The sequence below is a fragment of the Cydia fagiglandana genome, chromosome 3 (genome assembly GCF_963556715.1).
Source record: "Cydia fagiglandana chromosome 3, ilCydFagi1.1, whole genome shotgun sequence".
Lineage (NCBI taxonomy): Eukaryota > Metazoa > Arthropoda > Insecta > Lepidoptera > Tortricidae > Cydia > Cydia fagiglandana.
Genome location: NC_085934.1, coordinates 8,949,859 through 8,971,347, shown reverse-complemented (window position 1 = coordinate 8,971,347; position 21,489 = coordinate 8,949,859). Strand labels below are relative to the sequence as shown.

Genomic DNA, 21,489 nt, shown 5'->3' with positions numbered 1-21,489 from the left:
ACCTTTAATAATATTGTCTTGGTGTTAGGAGATAGCAATGAAACACTGATGTCTTAATAATTATTTTATTGGTATCACAAAAGCTTGCCTTGCCTCGCATTGCAGTTTTTTTATTAAATTTATTACAAGAATACTTTATATAAGCTTAACATTTGAAGCACATTGCTTGAAAATGACCTAGTCTTTTAAATTTTGGTAGGTTTAAAAATTGGTAAAGTTTCGAATGCTCAGTCAGTAGCAGTTAAAGCAACCACCGTGAAGCGAACCTCTTCAGGATCTCTGGCAATGAACTCATTGCAAACTTTGGCTGCATCATCTAACAGAGTATCGGCAGTTGTTGGTCCATGGTTAACTGGAAAAGCCTTACGCCCATCCAGTTCATATAATGCACCATCTTTGTGTACAAATGTAATAAAATGATGATTGACAGGATCTTCGGCACTTGGAGTGTTAGTTTGGCCCTCCTGTGCCAATTCCTTATGAGCATTGATAATACCATCAGTTTTCTCCAACAGAGCGCCACGAGCTGCTGCATCCAGTCCTTTAGCTTCGTCTAGGAACTTTTTCATTACACCATCATTCAGATGGATCTTATCAGTATTGTTAGCAACGCTATGTACCAAGGCAACGGTTCCACAAGCATTGCTTAGATTTTGTTTCATATAAAAAATATTGCTAGAAACTTCTTGCCCTTTAGACAAAATGTCACTTTCCTCTTGCTGTTTGTGCTGTTCGTATTTCTCGGATATCGGGAAAAGCAGCATTACGGCTAGCACAGGGCGAGGCACCCAGGAGAGCATTTCGGAGTCCAACCCCATTACATCAACAATAGACCAGCTGCTCGGTACACCCAGCTTCTGTAGAAATTTGTTCATAACCTCCGGGTTAGATTCCAGCGGAATTAGAGTTGCCATTTTTTATTCTATTATTCTGAAACAAAAAATGTCTAAGGTTACCGGCGTCTTTTGGTTTGTTATAAAAGTACGTTTTGAATCTTATGAATTTCGGTATATTGAAACAAAGTGTGAAAAAATACATACCGGTTATAATTTACTGAGCTGAGAGTCCCTTCCCCTGTAAGATTCTTCTCTAATGCTATAAAAGATGATGGATCAATACACACCCTCAAAGAAATTTTGTCAATCAATGCCACAGATCACAGATAGTGTAATCTGTCAAATTTCGAGCTTAGTCATTGTCTATAGTCTATGGAATCAGATCAATGGGCTCTACACACCTCAATAATTGCATGATTGACCGCGTATCGGACTAGCGAAGGTCGCGGCACGGTACGCCCGTCTATTAGTACTTTAAACGATTAACGAAAAAAAAGATATACATGACTATATTGCCGATGTATAATAACTGTCACTTTCATAAAAAAAAACCTTCGCAATCTATGATTTCCTACTACTACACTAACTACTAGCTAGTTTCGTTATGTTACCTATTAATTATTCTTGTTTTAATTTATTTCTATGTATAATTAGTCCTTTACTGCAATCGTTTTGATTGAGTATGGCTTCGTTTATTTTTAAATATATATATTACAACAAAGAACAAATAAACTTTTGTGGAAAATAGTAAAAGCGTACCTGATTTATATACAATGGCAATTTGCGAGTTAAGAGGCTTGTTATTGACCGTTTGTATTATCGAATTGGTATGTATTTTTTGTAACTTAAAAATTGATATGATACGTTATAATTTCAATGCCTTATAATCGATTTACCTTTGCAGATTATCACCGTACAGCGACAAGTGTTTGACTTCTTAGGTTTCATGTGGGTACCCATAATCGCTAACTTCGTGAATATTCTTCTGATAATATTTGGATCCTTTGGAGCAGTTCAATACATTACGAAGTACCTAATAGCGGTAAGTGGCCTGAGTCATTTCCTTGCCTATTGTTTATATAGATGAGTAATAAATTGGTATGAATGGTATGCTACTGACCTATTTTAACTACACTATGTTTAATAGTATTACATGTTATAAATTTGCTGTTTATGAGTGCTCATAGTCTTTTGTGTTATGTATTGCTGCAAAATAAATTATATTAGAATGTAATTAGGATTTCTAGCTTTAGATTTTGCTATGCTACAACTATTTTTTTCTCTTTTTCAGTATGCAATATGGAGTTTTATGTGGCTAACATGGAATATATTTTTAATATGCTATTATCTTAATCTTGGATCTTTGAATAGGGTAAGTTTTCCAAAGGTTATTTATAGTTTGATTTGCATATAACTTATACTCCGTAAGTGTAGACCTCGTGATAAGCTTAGAAAATGTAAAAGCGAAAAACATCCACACATATGAAACCATTTGGCCCAAGTTAAAACAGAGACCTTCGCTAACACATCGGTCAATAATTGAACTCAAAATGTTTATATATTATAGTTAAAATTAAATGTACCTCTGTAATACCTATGTTACAAATTGATGCTTTACTTACTTTCTGAAGAAAGTACAATATACATGTGTGTATTCCTAGTAGAATAATCTTTCAGGAGTTCCCCACCAATTATATACCTAGAAAAGGGAGGGGGTGAAGTGCTTCACTGAAAAAGAAAAAGGCAGCCCAAAACCACTACACTTAATGTGCTGATACCTGTCCAAAATATTGGACATAACCTTTAACCCTCCCTTTTGCATTGTTTTCCTAATCAGAATCATTCTTATTGAGCAGTCCTCTACAGTCAGTGCATTGTAATCCAGGAAAGCGGCCTTCTATCCTTCGGGACAGGTAGTGTTAGCTGGTGGGAAGGCAATGGCTGGGGCTGCCAGACAGTATGGAGCGAGGAAGATGGCCCCGGCTCACTGAGGCCCACCCGCGTGGATGGCTGCTTCCTCCCATGGCATCATGTGGAGCTTACACAGTCTGCTGTAGCAGCTTTTCTCACAATTGCTGCATTGCCACTATCCATTCTCTTGACTATTCAGTCGTATAAGAGAAGAAAACCATCAGGAGCATCAGGTATATGTCAACAAAATTGGTATATCACCTTTACTTTATTCATTATTCTCTTTAGAAACAGAATCCTTTGGCTTAAAATACTAAAGTTCCTTGTGTTCCTGCTACCTGCAGGATTTTGTCATCCCATCTTATTAGGCGAGTCTGTTTTTTAGAAGGAATTATTGAACAATTGAAGTAGATTAAAATCTAGTTTTTATTTAGTTTTTATCTAGTTTTTTAGGTGTTATTTATTTAGTAGCTATTTAGCTACTTTAAATTTACACGATTTTTAAACATTATTATTTATGAAAAGGATTTTGAGTCGCTTATCTTCAAACTCAGGGGAAATGGAGAAAGACTGGCTCAACAACAACATTTTCTAACTAGCGTGACCATGGGGACAATGCCATTCTTAGAAATGTCGGCGTAATTTTAAAACTTAACTATACGCTATTAAGTCGTGATTTTGTTATAGTCACGCTAATAATAGAGTTTTGAATAAGTACTTGTTTATAAAATCCTGTGGTTTTTATCCCAATTCAATGTCTATGTTATTTCATTATAGTAAAAGGCACTCTACCACGCCGGCCAGTCTACACGATAGAGCTCAGCCCCACCGAAACAAACGTAAGCGAGAGTTCCCTAAAACCGATGACGCCGCGTCGAGTCAAGCGCAGGTCGGGCTCACGAGGCGCCGGCTCGTCCGTGCGAAGATCCCGACGATCGTACAGGAACAACGGCTACCTCGCGTCCACCGCGTCGCTGCCCCGCGAGCCGCGCTCCCGGCCCGCCTCGGCGCACTCGTCCTACTCCAACTTCCACGCCGCGCGTCCCGCCTCCTACCACGCGCCCGACCCGGCCCGCGACGCGTACGAGCCGCCGCCGCCGACCGAGTCGGTCACCATCACCACCCGGCGGTACGACACGATCCGGGGACCCGGCGCCGGCTACGACGTCGCCGGGCCGTACGACCGAACTCAACAATACGATCATCGAAACTACGAATCGAACCCCACATACGGCAACGTGACGCAGGAGTACTCGGCTCACTACGACGTGCGCTCGGACTCGGGGCCGCGCTGCGAGTCGCCGTACGGGCGCGGGGGCGGGTGGGCGCCCGCGCCGCCCTACTGCGCGCGCGCCGCCGCCGCCACGCCGCAGGCGCCCGGCCCGCCCGCCTACCAGCAGAACGACTACAACATGATGCCCTAGTTGCTAGTTTTACTCCCACTAATGTCGCACGGATGCGATTAATTTTACTTCAAAAGACGTGACCCGTGAACCTTAAAGATGCTCACGTAGATGCAGCGGAGCGAAAGTGACGCCGCGGATTTTATTTGTAATTTTTTCCCGTGTGCCTTCTTCCAGTGACCGTTTTCTAGCTCAATTTTATTATCTTTTTGACCTTTATGTGATGTCAGCGATAAGTCTGTTGTGGTGATCGTTTGATACTTATTTGCAATTTCCTAAAGTATTGTTTAAGACTTTCTGTACTAATAAGAATCTCCTTGTTGTGATGTATAAAATACATTCCTTTTATTATTTGTTAGGTTTAAGAATGTGACGCCTGTTATTTCTACTGTTGATTGTAAGAAGTGTTTTAATGATCGAATTTAGTACTTAGCACGAGTTAAATGTTTGTTTTTAAAATCGTGAACTTTTTATAACGATCTGTATTAAAATCCGAATTACTAACAAGTGTTAGGATACTTTATGTTTGTGAATTCAATCAGCTGATATTCCATTCCATTCTAATATTCACACTGTTTTACTCTTTATAACAAAATCAACAACGATATTGCTGCCATAAATATAATAATACTGTAATTAAAATCATTCCAACTGGATCGTATGTGCGATTTGCAAAACACGACAGCTGACCTTACACATTTTGTAGGTACTTAGTATAAGATTAGAAGTTGAATCTTTATATTTCACAATATCACTAAATGAATCTCAATATTCGTATACTTACATGTTTTTACCAATTAATTGTAGTCTTGCCAAGTGTCCTTTGTAATGTTGTCCGTCCAAGTAACATTAAAAAGTAATAGCTATGACAAGATTTAAATATTCGATTTGAATCGCAAGTTCGTAGTCGTCAAATTAAGGTCATTTTACATATCTATGCGTCCTATTGTTGTGAGTCAACATGTTACAAATGTGGTCCAATACTTAATTACTAGAAAAATGAGCTTTATTAGTTTTAAGTCAAGTAATTATTTTTTTAGTTTATTTTTAAGGAAAACTTTCCAGGTAATTTTATACCAAATACACACTTATGGATAAACAAATATTTTATTCATCTTTAAACCTACCTAAGTATTTTTTTATGCGCGACTGCTTGTTGAAAAGCGGCAGTATTTCTATAGTGTGCGTGATTGTAGAGGGCAGCACAGGACAAAAGCCCTAAGTTTATGAACTCGAAGAGATAATATTGCTAATTTCTGATTTTGGCCATAAGCTGGCAGACCCTGGACCTAATAAGGGAGCGAGCGTGAAGTGTCCAAATCATGTTAAGCACTTATCCGATTTAGGTTCGGTTGCACCGAACTGTTAGTATCATTAAAGAGTTCGCTAAATTTTTATGTATGGAAAGTTTCATAGTAAAACGCCGGGGCGCGCCGGCTGACGTTGATCAGTCTGTCAAATGTGGTTGGTGCAACTGGCCCTTATACCACAACATAGCCCTCCAACGTGCACTTTTCCTCAAGCCTCACAAACGATCTAACCAGGTTTCATTTACGGGAAAATCATACAGCCTGAGCAGGCTCGAGACTCCAAGCGAATAAAACTAATTTATAATCGAGCATTGGAATTATATTCACTTTTATTAATAAATAAGTCTTAAATTACCTTACAATAGTAACAAGGTCGTGCAACAATCATATCACATTACATTTCATACAATCGACGTCTTTCCAAGACAAATGCAAATATTGCTAACATAACACAAATGAGACTTGCTTTTTGAGATTTCAAAAAATACTTTTTTTCAAGGTGATAAAAAAATAATCAACATTCAACCATTCAATAATTATCATTAAATAAATTATAATAGAATACATTGGTTCTTTAGAACAGATTTATGTACTTTTTATGTGAAATATTGCGTAAAAACGCTGATAGGTATTAAGTACGTAAATAGGCTTGATTCCTCGCATTCCCTTAAGTGTGATAGAGCGAAAATACATTTACACACAATATATTTACACGTACTACAGTCTAAATGTACTGATGCTCTGTAAGCATGGCCTAAACAGGATAAAAAGAAACTGTTTAATGATAAGCATGACGCCTGAACATGCTCACATATAAAAACTGTAAAAAAATCTATCAATTATACTTGTATAATTCATACAACTTAAATACTATGAGATGACGGTTGTGGAAGCCATTTATTTAATGTTAACCAGTCTGAAATCATGTTTTGTATTGTCAATATGGCACATATTGGCGTGAAGTTTTACCAATTGTTAACTTAGAATTATGTCGCTTAATCTCAGATTCCAGTTAGGTTGATTGGGTTTCTCAGCGATAAAGTAACGCGATGCAACGGCAATATATCTCTCAGGTATAAAAATTATACTTAGTTAAGTTTGCATCATGAACAAAACGAATCCTGACTCGCGTTACTTTGGCCGTGGATTGACCGGCAAGTCGGATTCACAAGAGCTGACAGGAATGGAATGAACGAGCGAATGAAAAAATCTATATGTGTATCATCAATGAAATGGTGGCTCTAGACTGTATACCGATACTACAGGTGTCACTCATACAATCAAAGATTTGTTCATTCCATTCGTGCCAGCTTTCGAGAATTAACCTCTACTTCGGGCCTAAATGGCAAGGCTCGGAACCGGTTTTTTCTTCAGAAATAAACGATTCAGTCCCACGTGAAGACCATAAAATAATTAAAAATATTGGGCTATTTTGGTATTTAAAAAAGAAAACCGGTTCCGAGCCTTGCTAAATGGCCGGCAGCTGCCTCCGCTCGGCGGCGGTGAGCTCGGGATGCCACACGTCGACGATGAGCACGAGCCGCGAGCCCGTGCCGTTGTGCCACACCTCGTGCTCGAAGCTATCGTCGAACATGAACACCTTGCCTGTCTCCCACTGCCTGTTTTAACAGAAAATTAATGGGAGCTAATACCTTAAAACTTGTAATATGAGGTAAGTCACACAGAACTGACTGTCAGTACAGACAGAATGTTTCCTTTTCCAAGAATACATGTGCTAAAATATAATCTTTTAGTATAACTCGTGTTATACCAAGGTTGCTTCAGGCATTTAAATTCAAGGTTATCTGAGGGTACTTTGAATTTCGACATAGCAAAGGCGGATTTGGTTGACATTGAGGTATTTTGGCAAATTAGCCATTTTAAGGATTGAGATTCAGTTGAAATGGATTGGCAACTTTTTATTGGACAAACACTTAAGAGCCATAAAGTAGTCTAGTAGGCAAAAGCTCAGGGGCGTATTTACCCTAGGGTCAACCGAGCCATGGCCCGGGACGCCAACCCCCAGGGGCGGCATAATGCCGCCCCTGGTGGATTGCATTTTGTTATTTTTCTTCCTTGACTTCTGGGGCGGCGAAACGTATTGGCGCGGGGCGCCAAATTTCAAAATACGCTCTTGCAAAAGCTTGCATATAAATGTTAGCGTAGCGCTAGGACTCGTGCCGTACATTATCTAACATTAGCAGAGCTCGGCGAGGGTGAGCTGTTCTCAGAGTTTGCACAACATAGATATGCCTTGTCATTCGATGGTATATGTGGTGTAATTTAACTTACTTACTACTTACTTTGTTGGCGCGGTGACCCAAAATGAGTCTTGGCCTCCAACACAAGAGCACGCCACTTTGATCGCCACTTTGTGTAATTTAATAACTAAAGAAATTATTTTATTTAGGCTGCCTTTCCGCTACGATCTTTACGTTGCCATTAAAACAAATTAATTTTATAGCAAGCTTTTTTAGCACACCTCTTCAAATAATATGTATATCCATCTATATGCTACTATTAAAGTTTATTTGTACATAAGGCATTGTCATTTTAGTTTAATTATAATTAATAAAGTTTTATTTAAATATTTCTTTCTAAGGTATTAATATCTACACTTGACATAAGTGACGTCAAAATGGCTCACCCCTGCCGAGCTCTGAACATTAGGTATTTATGTTTTACGACTATGTCGATGAACACCGATATTGTAGATACTTATCATAATGGTTATTACCTGGTTTCTTGGTGAACGCGTATGAAAGTATGTTTGGTATTGCTGAGCCCCAGGTGCATCCGGAGCCGGCAGTTGGTGGGGCCGACGTGTGGCCGGACGTGCGTGCCGGCGCGCATTGAGCTGAATTTGACCTATCAAAGAATAATAATAACGCTAAATTACATTAAAAAGCAAATGGTCGTAATAATTGATCATGTACAAATTGGTATTATAAATACGACAATTGTAGCTGTGGATGATTCAAAATATACATGTCCAGCCGGGCTAGCACATGAACATGGCGCGACCGTATCTCGCCGCGAGATAGACTACCCGCCCCTATTTAATTAATACAGTTAGAAAAAGACGGGTAGTCTATCTCGCGGCGAGATATTGTCGCGCCAATCATGTGCTTCGCCTACTAATGCAATGAAGAACCCACCTGTCCGCGCCGGCAGCCGGCCGCCGCCACCTCCCGCCGCACCACCGCACACGTGACGGGCGCGCGCGCACACCGCCCGTCTATCTCCCTCCCTCTCACAAACAGATCCAGCTGCGACCACTCCCCCCTCTCTTTCAGACCCTCCTTCTCCTGCTCGTATAGCGCTCTCGCAGCTTCCCCCTCCTTTAGGATTTCCTTCCAATGCTTTTCTAAATCACGCGCTAATTTAATGTAAGGAGTTTCCTCTATCTTCCACCAGGGTTGGCCTTTTAGCCTCGGAACATTGTATAGGGAGCGCTGAGCGGGCGAAAGGAAGTGGCCGTGAGCTGCGCCTCTTTTATGCACTTCGTGGGCTTCTTCAAACCGCCCTAGTAATAATAAAGTATCTCCCAAATGGTAATAAAATCTAGGTTCAGTGGCGGGGCCCGTGTCTCCCTCGAGCGCCCTCTGTAAGTGGTCTAGGGCTTCCTCGAGCCGGTTGTGCTGGGTTTTGAGTATGAAGCCGTATTGGGCTAGGGCGAGGCGGTCGTTGGGCCAGCGTTTGAGGGTTTCTTTGAGCACTTCTTCGGCTAGGTCGGCCCTGGAACAACGTATACTTTTATATTAATTTGATGTCATTTCAGTTAACTATAAGCTTTGTTAATGAGTGTGTGGGATTATAACCATAGTCCTTTAAATTAATATAGTGGAGAGAGAATGTGTGGCTCCCTGAGAAAAGGTTACGTACAAGAGATTCCAGCGAGAAATAGAGTGATGCTTTCAAGTTAAATATTACGAACAACAAATAAAATATTAATAGATGAAATTATGTGAAGGGTACCTAACATAATCAATAGAAACTATCTCACCTATTGGCCATCAGGAACATAACAGTTAAATTGGTCCTGTGAGAAGGCTCGTCAGGAAACCGGCGAATGAGCAGACGGTACACTGGTTCCGCGTTGAGGTAGGTGCCTAACAAAAAAATACTGTTTAGATTATTTAACTAAGATTAAAAAAAACAATTATAACTAAAAATGTGACAAGCTGCCCCTCTAGGCCTTGAGGCGTCAATAAACAAGAAATGTAGTCTATAATAGAAATTGCTGTCATTTCATTATAATAATAAATCATACATCTTTACCTCTAAATTGTATCCTGTTAATAGTTCTCTCTGCGATTTCAATCAGTTTCTTATTCGACAGTCGTTCGTTCATCTTAAGCAACTCGAGGTATGCTGCTATCGCGCGTCCGAGTAGCACGTTGTCTCGTTTCCTCTCCGCCGCGGCATCCAAGGATTTGGCCACAATCCAACGCGCGCGGGCACTGGTTTTCAGCTGCGCGGCGCTCGCTCGATCCGCCGCAGCCATCAGAGCGCCCTCAATGTTAGTAACACAACACACTTAAGGGGACTAGTGTATTAATTGTTCACACTTAGGACCACCATCAAGAGTTTCCCCTAAATTGTTTTAGTTGTATTTTACTAACAGGAGAAACCCTTATTTTAATATCCACAAGGCTAAGTAATCCATTGTCCGAAATTTTTTAATTTTATATGGCAACACTACTAACACTCAAAATCTATAATCTATGGTTAGGTCCCTGCGCGCGAGCCGGGGGACGCGCGGGGTGCAGGCGCGGTAGGCCCGGGTCGCTCGCAGGGAGCGCGGGAAATGGCACAACGAACAAAGTTTAAATGTAGTTAAAGATGCATTCAGTTAGTCCAGCCAATCCTGGAATTCAATTGAGTTTTTCATAAATATAACTTCAATACATTTATTTCACTTATTAGACTTGAGCCTTTCCAAAATAGGTGACATTTTGTGAAGGTAATTTGACTGAGTTGGTGTATCCTTATTATCACAACATGCAACGAGTAAAAAAGCGTCTTGTAATCGGCCACACTTCATGCGCAAAAACAGTTAGACTATCTACTATTTGAAAGGTATACACCAACTAAAGTTTGAATGTCCCATATATGACTTAATAAAAGGGTTTTTTCAGATGCAAAATATCTTTAAGCGTGTATTGGCTATAACAATTTAACTAAAGCACAGTTCGATAGTCTGTACGGAAAGAGTGAGTGGTGAAATGAGCCTATACATTCTACGACTCTTCTTTCCGCACAGACTGTATATTGAGCTATGAGTCATTATCAACCCTGACAATTGACAGTAATATAAGTACTAAAAACTTTGCAATTTTTCAAACTGATCGTGACATATAATGGTTGCCTATGTCACGCGATAATGATAAGCAGAGTCCGAAATTTTAGCGGCAAAACAAAAGACTGTCGCAATCGTGCTTGAGTTAGAAACATTATTCTGTCGATATCGATACTTGATAAGATAAAAAATCATCTATCGAGTGGTATTACAAAAATACTAACAATAAGTATATTGTATTATCGTTATCGTGCTATAAGGGCGACAACCAATAAGGCCGGCTCTTTTTAGATGCCATATCATCGTTGACAAAGTTATTGACGATTCGTAAACCTTATCGCAACGTTATAAGGTCTACCAAGGGTTAAGTTGTTAGTACCTGGTTGAACTCTCGCTCGGCGTCATCGAGCTGCTGGCGCCAGTAGGCGTCGGCGGGCTCGCCCGGCCACCCGGCCTCTATACTGTTCCCGCCGTCCTCTGAAAAACAACACAACTTCATTCATATGCGTTCCGATCCTCAGGGTGATACCACCTATCCAATATGTTTGGCCACGGTGTATTGCGTCTCACATTTTGCTTAATGAGAGATTGAGACGCAATGATATTGGACAGGTGGAGTACCACCCTTAGCGAAGCTTAGATGGTTATGTTTGAAGCAACGATCTAGGGGTAGTCCATTGAGAGAGTAACCGGTGAGGGATTAGAGATTGAGAAAAGGGCTAATTTTGCATCACTCGCCTAGCGAAGCTATACCAGCATAAACTTTCTCTACCACTTAATACATAAGTAACTTTAGTCAAGCAAAAAACTCATCGATTTAGGTAGGTATCATGAAAATACTCTATCCGAAATTTAAGTTACAGGCCAACCGAATAAAAATAATCTATTAGGATGACAGATGCTATGAAAATATTAGTACTTAAGTTTCGATTGGCGTTTTCTATCAAGGATTGTCACCTTGTCTAGGCCCCCAGGTCGTTCCTGGTGCAACGGTTGCCTATCGCGAACGGTATCGTTGCTACTGAGGACCTTTGCCCTTAAGGGACGCGGGGAGTTTTAGTTTAAGATTAATTTGCGTATGGATTTTGCAATTATTCGCTATTATTTGAATAATAAATAATTTACAAATAACACTATTTGTAAATTCCTCATGTTCTAGAATAGTTTAATTACAAAAGTTGCCCGACAGCGAGACAACACTTAAAAGATCTCCAGCAAAAACGTTTGTCATTATTTAAAAAAATGTAACGTTAAAATTCTATACAAAAATGCACTCACTTCAAGTTAGTCATGCAGTTAGACGGTTAACATAAAAACCATTCTGTTACGGGACAACCAAGACACAACAGCGTTGTCTTTACTGCGTCTCGCCGGTCGCTCGGGCTCCGGCAAGCGGCCATATTTGGCTTCCAGCCGCGTCAGCAGCTCCTCATCGTCCACATCCGATATTTCCTCCTCATCCTCTACTTCCTCCTCGCCCTCCTCGATTTGTTCGTCGTCAATTATTTCGACGTCGTCAGGGACATCTTCCTCAGGCTCTGGGGTTGGTTCCTTTGGAGGTTTGGCCGCAGCGGGGGCAACTTTTTTCTGAACAACTGGTTCTTCCTCGAAGTCTTCCTCGGGTTCCTCTTCGTCGCTGTAAAGTTCCTTATTTTCTTCTTCTTTAATTGCTTGAATCTGTGGATAGTTCATGTTCAAAATCCCTGGTACGAACCAAAATTTGCACTGATTTAAATAAATCGATCGCCTATATTGTGTGACTACAAAATAACACATTTCAATCCCGACGTTTCGAGTATTTTCCAATCCTTTATACGATTATGGTGTAGAATTAGAACAATTCCCATAAATGCTATAAACTTCAAAATTTTTGATGTAATCTTAAAATAACTTACTTTAGAGGTCACAGGTTCCTCTTCCCCTTCTTCCTCACTTTCTTCGAAAGTAGGTGATTTTCTTGTAATAGAAGGTATTGGCCGAGAGCTCTCTTGTGACACCTTTTTAATCGGAACTGCATAAAGAAATTAATAAATACGAGAAATGTACCAATTGTAATTTAGTAAAATAGAAAAATAATTTATTCGTATTTGGCCTACCAGGTTCAGGCGGTTCTTCCGGAATCAGAGTCATACGTCGGTCTACTGAGGGTGTCACTTCTCTAGCACCTTCAGATTGTGGAACATCTGTTATACAAAACTTCGTCTTAGCGAGAGGGGAGTAAGCAAATGCTATGTGTTTACGTGACTAAACTCTTTACGAATTATGCTTCATAATATAGGTACGTGGCAGAATCAAGTGGGTATAATCACATAAGTTACTTAAAACTTATAGCATTTTATAGGTACAAATCTTTAATGGCACCAATGAGAGAATTTAAAAGAGAACCATGAGTATTTACTTCAAATAGTTCAGTTGTCAGCACATACACAAGAGCAGCGAAAGTTAAGTATGCTAAAGTGAATCAAATCGAGATTCAGATATTCAAGCCTACAACAATACAGTGGTAATAAGTTTAATAGCTCCTCTACACGAATGGCCAGCGCCGGCCACTCCAAGGGACGCAGCCATGTGGTAGAATGAGATAGCAATATCACTTGCTCCCTCTAACGCATAAATGCGTCCCTTGGATTGGCCAGCGTTGGCCCATCGTGTAGAGGAGCCATAAAATGTGTACGCACCACTGGAGGCGGTGGCGCGGCGTACAATAGCGTGCGTGGCGACCAGCAGGGCGCCGCCAATGCTCAGCTTCAGCCACACTGCAACAACGCCCCACACTTAGGGTCGGCCGTTTCAAGCTTAACGTACGGTTATGTTACTTTTGACGCTACAGAACAGACCCCATCATTGACGCGGTAAATAGTACCAGTCCGTAGGTATACTTTAGTGTTTCAATAATTTCTTAAATGTTCAAGAGTTTTTTTTTAATATACTTAGTATAGATAAAGCAAAGGATATTGGGCAAAGTGGAGAAGACTGAGCAGGAAAGCGGACCCTGGCGCTAGGCCGGGAAAACGCTAGGTCGAAGAAGATACTTAGTATAGATAACTGAGACAAGTCACCATATTGTTTGCTGATTAATTTTTCAATAAGTACGAGTAAGATACAAACATGAGACATGTTCGACCAAAAGCTTGTCTCGACAAGGGGCGATTGATTTTATTTGCACCGCTACGGTACTTTTCATAATTGAGTAGTATAGTGAGTATGCTAGGTTAATGAGTGAGTTCAATCGATAAGTTGCACCGTGAAATGAGATTAATAGAGGAATTCACTTTTTTAATCTTTTGAGCGACAGATTGGTGGCGGCAACAAAAACGTCAGAGAGAGAAACAGAAAGATCTTGCAATGTCAATGAATTCTAACTAAAGGCATTTTTTTCTACAAAGGGTGTCAATAAATATAACAAATAGAGTAGGCAAATCAATATTAAGCCAATCACAAGCATACACTGACTTAGTGAAATTACAACACCAAGATGCGTTTGATCCGAATACATCCATATTTCTCCTATTTTTTTGTACTATTATTTGCGATACGTTCGGTCTTTAAAACATAGATCTGAACATTCAATCGAACACAGTTACAACAGGTGTAAGACTGAACGAAAATACCCTGGAATTGATGAAGTATTTTAATTACAGCTCCTTGGCACTCTATCAAATATGGCGCTAATGGTGTGGAGTCCAAAGTTTCCGTTATTTGATACCACAGTCCTAATTCTGCTGTTTGAAAAACTTCTCAAGAAATAAATTTGCCGTTTATCGTTTAATCTTATTACCTAGTTTTATATTACTACCCATTAAATCAATAAACATATTGAGATATCGACGCGTAAATTATAATAAATACATAACAATAGTTTTATAATAAGTAGGTAACTTGGAATGCCAGAAATCTTTAAATCTTTTTTTCCATTAAAAACTTAAATAAATACGCACAAGATTTGTACCTGACATGTAGCAATAAATGTGACGTTCCACGGCAAAAGGTACCTTATGGCGGTTGGCGCTTACGCTATTATTAACACCGCTCCAATATTATTGCGGTGCTATGCGGTATGGCGGCTGGCGCTTACGTCACATAGCACCGCAATAATATTGGAGCGGGGTTAATAATAGCGTAAGCGCCAACCGCCATAAGGTACTTTTACCGTGGGACGGCACAAATAATTTGCAGAAATCTAGGTATACAAAAAAATATGTATGGATTTTTAAGCTTTAGGTTTCAAGAGAGAAAGTGTTGATATTTTGTTCGGTCACGCGTCAATTCGAGTGAGTTCTAAGCACAATGTATTAAAACTTGTCGTTTGGTATTAAACTATTTTCTTAATAGTAGTGTAGCCTATGTTAAGTAAATTAAATGATTTTGCAAACAAGCGCAAGGGGCTAAATAAAAGATGAGAATATAATGAACATTTATTTTTCTTTCACGTAAATCTAGTATCATCGGATTATGTACATTCATTAAGTGTAACGTTACAGTTAGTGGTTAGTGGTAGGTAAGCGAAAATAATTCTTATCATGCTCATGGTAATGTGAGGCATTATTGATCATAATAGTTAGGAAATATTAAACGTATTAATAATAAAATCATTTATTAATACGAACATTCGAACAAGCTTTATGATCAGATAGAACGTGCGAGAATTTGAATGAGAGTTTCGTTACATTGCTGACTATACAGGTACTCCCAATTCAATGGATCGATCTAATACAGCAATGGAACGAAACGCGAGTTTTCGCATCGTCTCAATATTAAGGATTTAAAGGCGCGTCCACATAAAGCTAACGAAAACAATATGACAGCCGCACCACACCCGAGTTGAAATTACCAGATATTTCAGCTACGGTATGTCTAATGTCTATGGTCACGGAATAAATTTAGACATTAATTGTCTATGGCACCTGATTTTATATATGAAAAAAAAACAGAAATTCAGCACCGAAACCGGTGACCATAGAGGGGTCACGGATACCTAAATTTGTTTCGACACCATAGATATCCCGGTGCTGATTTTCTAGAAAAAATCAGTTCGTGTGGGGTGCGAGTCGAGTAAAACGTGAACAAAACATAAACAAAATGTAACTCACTATGCGAGGCCTCTGCTTCCTCTTTGCGGAGCTGCTCCTGCCGCTTCTCGTACTCTTCCTCCTCTTCTAGCGTGTCGGTCGGCTTCTCGGATGAGGGCTCATCCTCTACCTGATTCACAAAATTAATTCATTAAGAATGGAGTACTAGATTCTTGCATCAAATAGGCTATTGCGTCGAATTATTTTTACAAGCTTTTTGTAGTAACTTGCTATTTTGGTATACCTACGGTAAAAGTACTGGTAGCTTTGCGATAAGTTCTAACCGCGACTCGTACAAATGATTTTTTCGGAATTTATATACGAAACATCATTTGATTATTACCAGTCGCACTTAGGTGAAAGAAAACATAGTGAGAAATCCGGAATAATCCGAATGAGACCTAGAAACTAGGCCTCTACGTCTCTGATTTGGAAGTCTAAACTGCTCTTGCTTTCAGATATGTAGTAGTAGTTATCACTTTATTGTATATAACACAGGGTTAGGTACATAAACTTTACAGAAATTGAGGTACAACAGAGAGTTATTTCTTACTAGAGTCTTACAATTCTTGGGCTTAAGACTGCCGAACGGACCCTAGGCCCTAAGTGAGTAGTGGTCAAAACACGGAAAAACCTCTAGCAGTATAAAAGATGTACGTATGTAAATTGTTTCTACCGACAAGGCTCGGAGGCCGTTACATTATAATTTAACTAGCGACCCGCCCCGGCTTCGCACGGGTTATACAAAACCTTAACAAATTATCCACCTAAACCTTCATCAAGAATCATTCTATTGATATGTGACACACAAACAGACAGACGCGGGGGGGACTTTGTTTTATTAGGTATAGTTAAGGGAAATAACTCACCAAAAGGCACAATTTTTAGAGGGCGCGGTAATCCATTCCTCGTCGGCCTCTAGATAGTGATTGTCAGATTCGTTGTATCAATCATCTTCCTTGAATTTCACACCTAATCCTACGATTTAAAGGGACGTACCTCATCGAATGGCTTGCCAGAGGGCGCGGTGATACGTTCCACGGGCGGTTCGTCCTCGTCGGCGTCTAGGAAGTCATCATCGGGTTCGTTGTTATCAATTTAATGACGTTGGTACGATTTAAAGGGACGTACCTCATCGAATGGCTTACCAGAGGGCGCGGTGATACGTTCCACCGGCGGTTCGTCATTGTCGGCCTCTAGGAAGTCATCGTCAGGTTCGTTGTTATCAATTTAACGACGTTGTTACGATTTAAAGGGACGTACCTCATCGAATGGCTTGCCAGAGGGCGCGGTGATACGTTCCACGGGCGGTTCGTCATCGTCGGCCTCTAGGAAGTCGTCGTCGGGTTCGTTGGTGTCGTCATCGTCGCCGTTGTCACCGTCGTCACCGTCATCTCCGTCGTCGCCATCGTCGGCGTCATGGCCTGCATCTTCGACCGATCCTGTAATTATTAAGTGCTATTTAATTTAAACAATCTTTATGTTTTTTAGTAAAACGGGATAAATTATTATAAAACTTTAAATTATTTTTCAGTTTAAGGGTTGAGGAATTTTAGGTACATCTATATGTGACTTCCCACGGGTAATGGTACCTTATCCTTATGGCGCTTACGCTATTATTAACGCCGCTCCAATACTATTGCAGTGCTATGCGTCGTAAGCGTCAGCCGCCATAAGGTACCTTTTCCGTAGAACGTCACATATCTTATATTGACTTAATTACAAATGTATAGTTTTAAAATTTTTCGCTATACTTGTCTTGTAGTATAAGACAATACAACTAGTTTGCCAAATTTCATGCTTCTATGTTAACAGAAAGTATCCTATAAATTTTGATTCCCTTGAGAGTGTCGAATCAAATTATTCGTTTTATGCGGCATATTAAACTGCCTTATCTTTTTTTTAAGTTAATTTAGAAGTTTGATTTTTTCACAGCTTCAAGGGACTGTAGAGGTAGACCCGAGTACATGGTTTTAATTTCATCTCAAGGAGCATTCCACGGGCTGTCCCGTACAAACGCATTGTATTTCCTGTGTTGCGACTTTTTTCTCGGCATTTAAAGCAGGCGATAATTTTTCTGTGCATATTTTTGACCATTTGTCATAGAAAAGGAAACTCTTATACCTTTAAATCTTCAGAAACTTCGCGTTTGTACGGGACAACGGTAGACAATTTGATGGAATGCTCCTCAATACCTTCACGCGTTTCGGAGATAAAGGGTCTTGACACTCTTGACAGACAGACAGACAGACGGACAACACAATCATCCTATAAGGGTTCCGTTTTTTGAGGTACGGAGCCCCAAAAATTCTTAGCGACCATTAAAAAATAAACGAAAATATTTAGGCATTGCATGGAAATATACCTACCTATTGGATGTGGTCGAAAGAGTCAAGTACATATTTTTTGTGTAACCAAAAAACTATATGCATATTTAGACATAATATATATCCCCCCCTCCTTCCTTCCTTGCCGTATCCAGCAATGGCGACTCCATCAACAATTCTTATCCGGATTATGAAATGCCCTAAAAATAATATTTATACCTTGGTCCTTATCATCATCATCGTCGTCATCTTCCTCAGGCAAGGCGGGCAGCTCGACGTCGATGGGCTCCTCGTCCTCGGGGGCTTCTTTCTCAATTTTCTCCACTTCCAGTGACGCGTCTTCCTCTTCTTCCTCGTGTTCTTCTTCATCCTAAAAGTTATTACGACACTTAATAATAAGAATTACATATTCTGAAATAAGTCTCTGTATTTTAATAGGTGTAATAAACAAGACAAAAAAGCCTAATTGACAAATCTTGGTGTTTCATTAGTTTATAAAAAAAGGATTACGAGTATGTATGTATGTTTAAAATGTCATTAATATACATTTTGTAATAAAGTTAACGGGTTTCGTTTTTGCCAGTTTCGCAAGAGACCATAAAACATCAATAATTATTATTGGACTTAGGCTGATACATTTACAGATGAATTTGAATTAATTTACAATAAAAATTTTGAGGCCATAATAAATGGTACATTCGTTTAATAAAAAAAGTGTTATCATACTATAAAAACACATAAGCCAAACAAATTTAGCCTTGTACACTCTTAATAAAATGTAAAACCTAAAAAATAAAGAGGTATAAAATCATTAAAAAAGAAGCAGAAGTAAATAAAATGAAAAATAAAAATTAACAAAAGAAGCAGTGCCAAGAAAGTTAATTTTTTAATTTCTATAGGCAATATAATTTAGAACACTATCACAAAACATGTAACAGTTTTGTTACAAGTATTTGAAATTATTGTTTTAGAAAAAGCATTGAGTTAGAAAAACCATTAGTGCCAATCGAAAAACGTTACAGATCTCAAACTACAATTTCCACTCGCAAATAATTTTGCACCTCATTTTCTTGTTCATTGCTATCTCCGTTATCAAGATTATCTTCCTGGTTGTCGTCATCATCATCCTGTTCAATACTCTGATTATTTTCTTCATCACCATCGTCATTTGTATCATAATTTTGTTCCAATTCGTTGCTAAATTGTTCATCTTCATCATTATCTTCGTCATTTTTTAAATCATCATCATCATTATCCAGTTCATCTTCGTTATTCTCTCCATCTTCGTCATCAGGTTCGGTCGCGTCTTCTTGATAATAATTCCTATATGGGAGATCTTCTTCCTGTTGTTTATGATTAATTTAGTTTATTTTAATATTAGTTTTATAATTAATTTTCAGATAACCTATTTAGGACACACTATGATTTCTTTAAAAAATCAGTTTTAGAAAAATGCTTAATTTTCTACTTTTAACAAGATTCAAGATTAGACCATTAAGTTACATTCAAATCATCAATGACTTAATCACCTCATTGTCAGCTTCTAAATCCTGTTCTGCACTGTCGTTCCCTTCTTGTTCTTCATCATCTTCTTGAGTTCCTTCATCATCATCATCATCTTGAGGTCCATCATCATGTTCATCATCATCTTCTTGAGTTCCTTCATCATCATCATCATCTTGTTCATCGTCATCTTCATGTTCTTCATCGTCATCATGTTCTTCATCATCATCGTCATCATGATCTTCGTTGTCTGCTTCTTCACTATTCTCTCCTTCCTCATCATGGTCATCGTCATGATCATCCTAATTGAATTTTTTGTACACAACATATCACAATACTATAAAACCTCAATTGAATTAGGCTGTCTGTTTGCTTTCGTTTCATTACTTCCTTTTTTGTTTGCATTTGTGTATGTTGATGATAATATACATATATATAGTGTATATGTACTTATGTATGTATATGGATTATTTATTGGCAATGTAAATAGTAAAATTAAATTTGAATAACCAGCTTAAAAAACTGAATCATATATGAATGCAAATCAATTTATATTAAAATTACATTAAATAAAGCTTCACAAATTGACCGAAATAATGAACCCTTTACAAAATTACTTTGTTCAATTTGATCATATGATTTAACTGCTAAGTTCATACTGATTACAATACTTACATGATGCTTTAGCTCCAGCGTGTGCTCATCATGGTGGTCATCGTCTGGGGCATCTTCTAGCCAACCTTCTAGCACACCGGAGTATTGGGATTGTACAGCATTAGCTTCCACTAAATGAAATAAAGTATTACTTTATTAACATACTAAGTTTACGTAACTATTAGTCTATTATTAATAAACAAAAATTAAGAAAGTGACATAGTATTATATCCAAGCTAGAGTTAATTTTGTAACTTTTTTTTTAGTAAACAAAGTGTGCACCTTTTTTGACCTTCATGGAGTGATGTGAGTAACTATTAAGGAAGCTACAACAGTAATAAATAGTTTTATTATATGATATTGATGACGAATAATTATAAATCGTTAAGAATTAATAATCAACATGTAATTTTTTTTATAAAATAAAACGTAAATGGAATCAATAATGTACTGGTAAAGAGTACTAACAAGATTGAAAGCTCTTCATGTAGAATCTTTAAAAAATGCAATCAAACAAAATAAGACAGTAATCATGTTACTTACACTCAGACAGGCCACGGTTTTCCAGTATAATTAGTCCAATGAGCCCAATCAGTACAAAGAGGAGAGAGAAGAATATAATTTTGGCACACCAGTGGCCCCCGGTGCCGTGGTCGTGCTGCGAGTGCATAAACACATCCCCCTCGCCAAGCGCCGCCGCCGTCCCGCGCGGCTCTTCTACTCCCAAATCATCTTTAATACAAATAAAACACCTATTAAATAGAATATGCCAATATAGCACGAATAAGTTTTAAATATCTTAACCTCACCTTTTTTCCTCTTCTTATCCTTACGCTTCCTTGGTTGTACGTCGCCTGACATGGTTCAGTTTAATCTGGCGCTCAGCAGGCGACAGAATCTCTCTTATTGTTTCATAACCCTGAGTAAACAAAGAACACTTATACATACAAATAAATTTAGGCCACGAGTCGTATGACACTACCAAATGCGCAATTTTCTTAAATAAAGATAATATGCGCACGTAGAAAATGTTAAAATAACCTACATACATGTGAGTACCACTGCTGCTTTCTTGAATTTATTTTAGAATTTAACCTAAAAATAACCGGCGGAGACAGCTGAATATGCCGCGGGTAGGATGCAGGGACAGGGGGGCGGGGCGGACTACTGACAT

General features: G+C 38.9%; 3 protein-coding genes across 6 annotated transcripts; 1 reads left to right on the top strand and 2 right to left on the bottom strand.

Moving 5' to 3' along the window:
* Positions 1 to 55: 55 nt before the first annotated feature.
* Positions 56 to 1,153, bottom strand: LOC134679966 (ubiquitin carboxyl-terminal hydrolase isozyme L3). The gene is made up of 2 exons (XM_063538920.1): positions 1,041 to 1,153; positions 56 to 930 (listed from the first exon to the last, which is right to left on the bottom strand). Exon 2 carries the CDS (start codon positions 912 to 914, stop codon positions 228 to 230), a length of 687 nt encoding a protein of 228 aa, XP_063394990.1. The 5' UTR covers positions 915 to 930; positions 1,041 to 1,153; the 3' UTR covers positions 56 to 227.
* A 261-nt stretch (positions 1,154 to 1,414) lies between these two features.
* LOC134679964 (sodium/potassium-transporting ATPase subunit beta-1-interacting protein 4) lies at positions 1,415 to 5,249 on the top strand. The gene is made up of 5 exons (XM_063538916.1): positions 1,415 to 1,663; positions 1,741 to 1,878; positions 2,128 to 2,208; positions 2,722 to 2,980; positions 3,525 to 5,249. Exons 1-5 carry the CDS (start codon positions 1,610 to 1,612, stop codon positions 4,169 to 4,171), a joined length of 1,179 nt encoding a protein of 392 aa, XP_063394986.1. The 5' UTR covers positions 1,415 to 1,609; the 3' UTR covers positions 4,172 to 5,249.
* A 1,679-nt stretch (positions 5,250 to 6,928) lies between these two features.
* On the bottom strand, positions 6,929 to 21,460 carry LOC134679975 (aspartyl/asparaginyl beta-hydroxylase). Of its 4 annotated transcripts, XM_063538938.1 has the most exons (18): positions 21,125 to 21,351; positions 20,859 to 21,047; positions 20,337 to 20,446; positions 19,688 to 19,963; positions 19,220 to 19,501; positions 18,378 to 18,528; positions 17,095 to 17,273; positions 15,853 to 15,961; positions 13,441 to 13,518; positions 12,859 to 12,945; positions 12,658 to 12,773; positions 12,124 to 12,439; positions 11,142 to 11,239; positions 9,742 to 9,976; positions 9,467 to 9,572; positions 8,619 to 9,198; positions 8,198 to 8,328; positions 6,929 to 7,079 (listed from the first exon to the last, which is right to left on the bottom strand). In XM_063538938.1, exons 1-18 carry the CDS (start codon positions 21,174 to 21,176, stop codon positions 6,929 to 6,931), a joined length of 3,246 nt encoding a protein of 1,081 aa, XP_063395008.1. In that variant the 5' UTR covers positions 21,177 to 21,351. The 4 variants fall into 4 exon arrangements, with proteins under 4 accessions (XP_063395008.1, XP_063395006.1, XP_063395007.1 ...); XM_063538936.1 differs by lacking the exons at positions 19,220 to 19,501; positions 19,688 to 19,963 and adding an exon at positions 21,365 to 21,460 and having other exon boundaries at positions 21,125 to 21,234; XM_063538937.1 differs by lacking the exons at positions 19,220 to 19,501; positions 19,688 to 19,963 and adding an exon at positions 21,361 to 21,424 and having other exon boundaries at positions 21,125 to 21,234.
* Positions 21,461 to 21,489: the final 29 nt, after the last annotated feature.

Bases quoted from the DNA above. Each gene is read 5' to 3' on its own strand.
- LOC134679975 (XM_063538938.1), bottom strand. From the start codon at position 21,176: ATGTCAGGCGACGTACAACCAAGGAAGCGTAAGGATAAGAAGAGGAAA. The intron at 19,964-20,336 runs GTAAGTATTGTA...AAATTCAATTAG, and splicing joins CGCTGGAGCTAAAGCATCAT to GATGATCATGACGATGACCA. The intron at 12,946-13,440 runs GTGCGTACACAT...TTTGTATAACAG, and splicing joins CCGCGCCACCGCCTCCAGTG to ATGTTCCACAATCTGAAGGT.
- LOC134679964 (XM_063538916.1), top strand. From the start codon at position 1,610: ATGGCAATTTGCGAGTTAAGAGGCTTGTTATTGACCGTTTGTATTATC. The intron at 1,879-2,127 runs GTAAGTGGCCTG...TCTCTTTTTCAG, and splicing joins TTACGAAGTACCTAATAGCG to TATGCAATATGGAGTTTTAT. The intron at 2,209-2,721 runs GTAAGTTTTCCA...ATTGTAATCCAG, and splicing joins ATCTTGGATCTTTGAATAGG to GAAAGCGGCCTTCTATCCTT.
- LOC134679966 (XM_063538920.1), bottom strand. From the start codon at position 914: ATGGCAACTCTAATTCCGCTGGAATCTAACCCGGAGGTTATGAACAAA.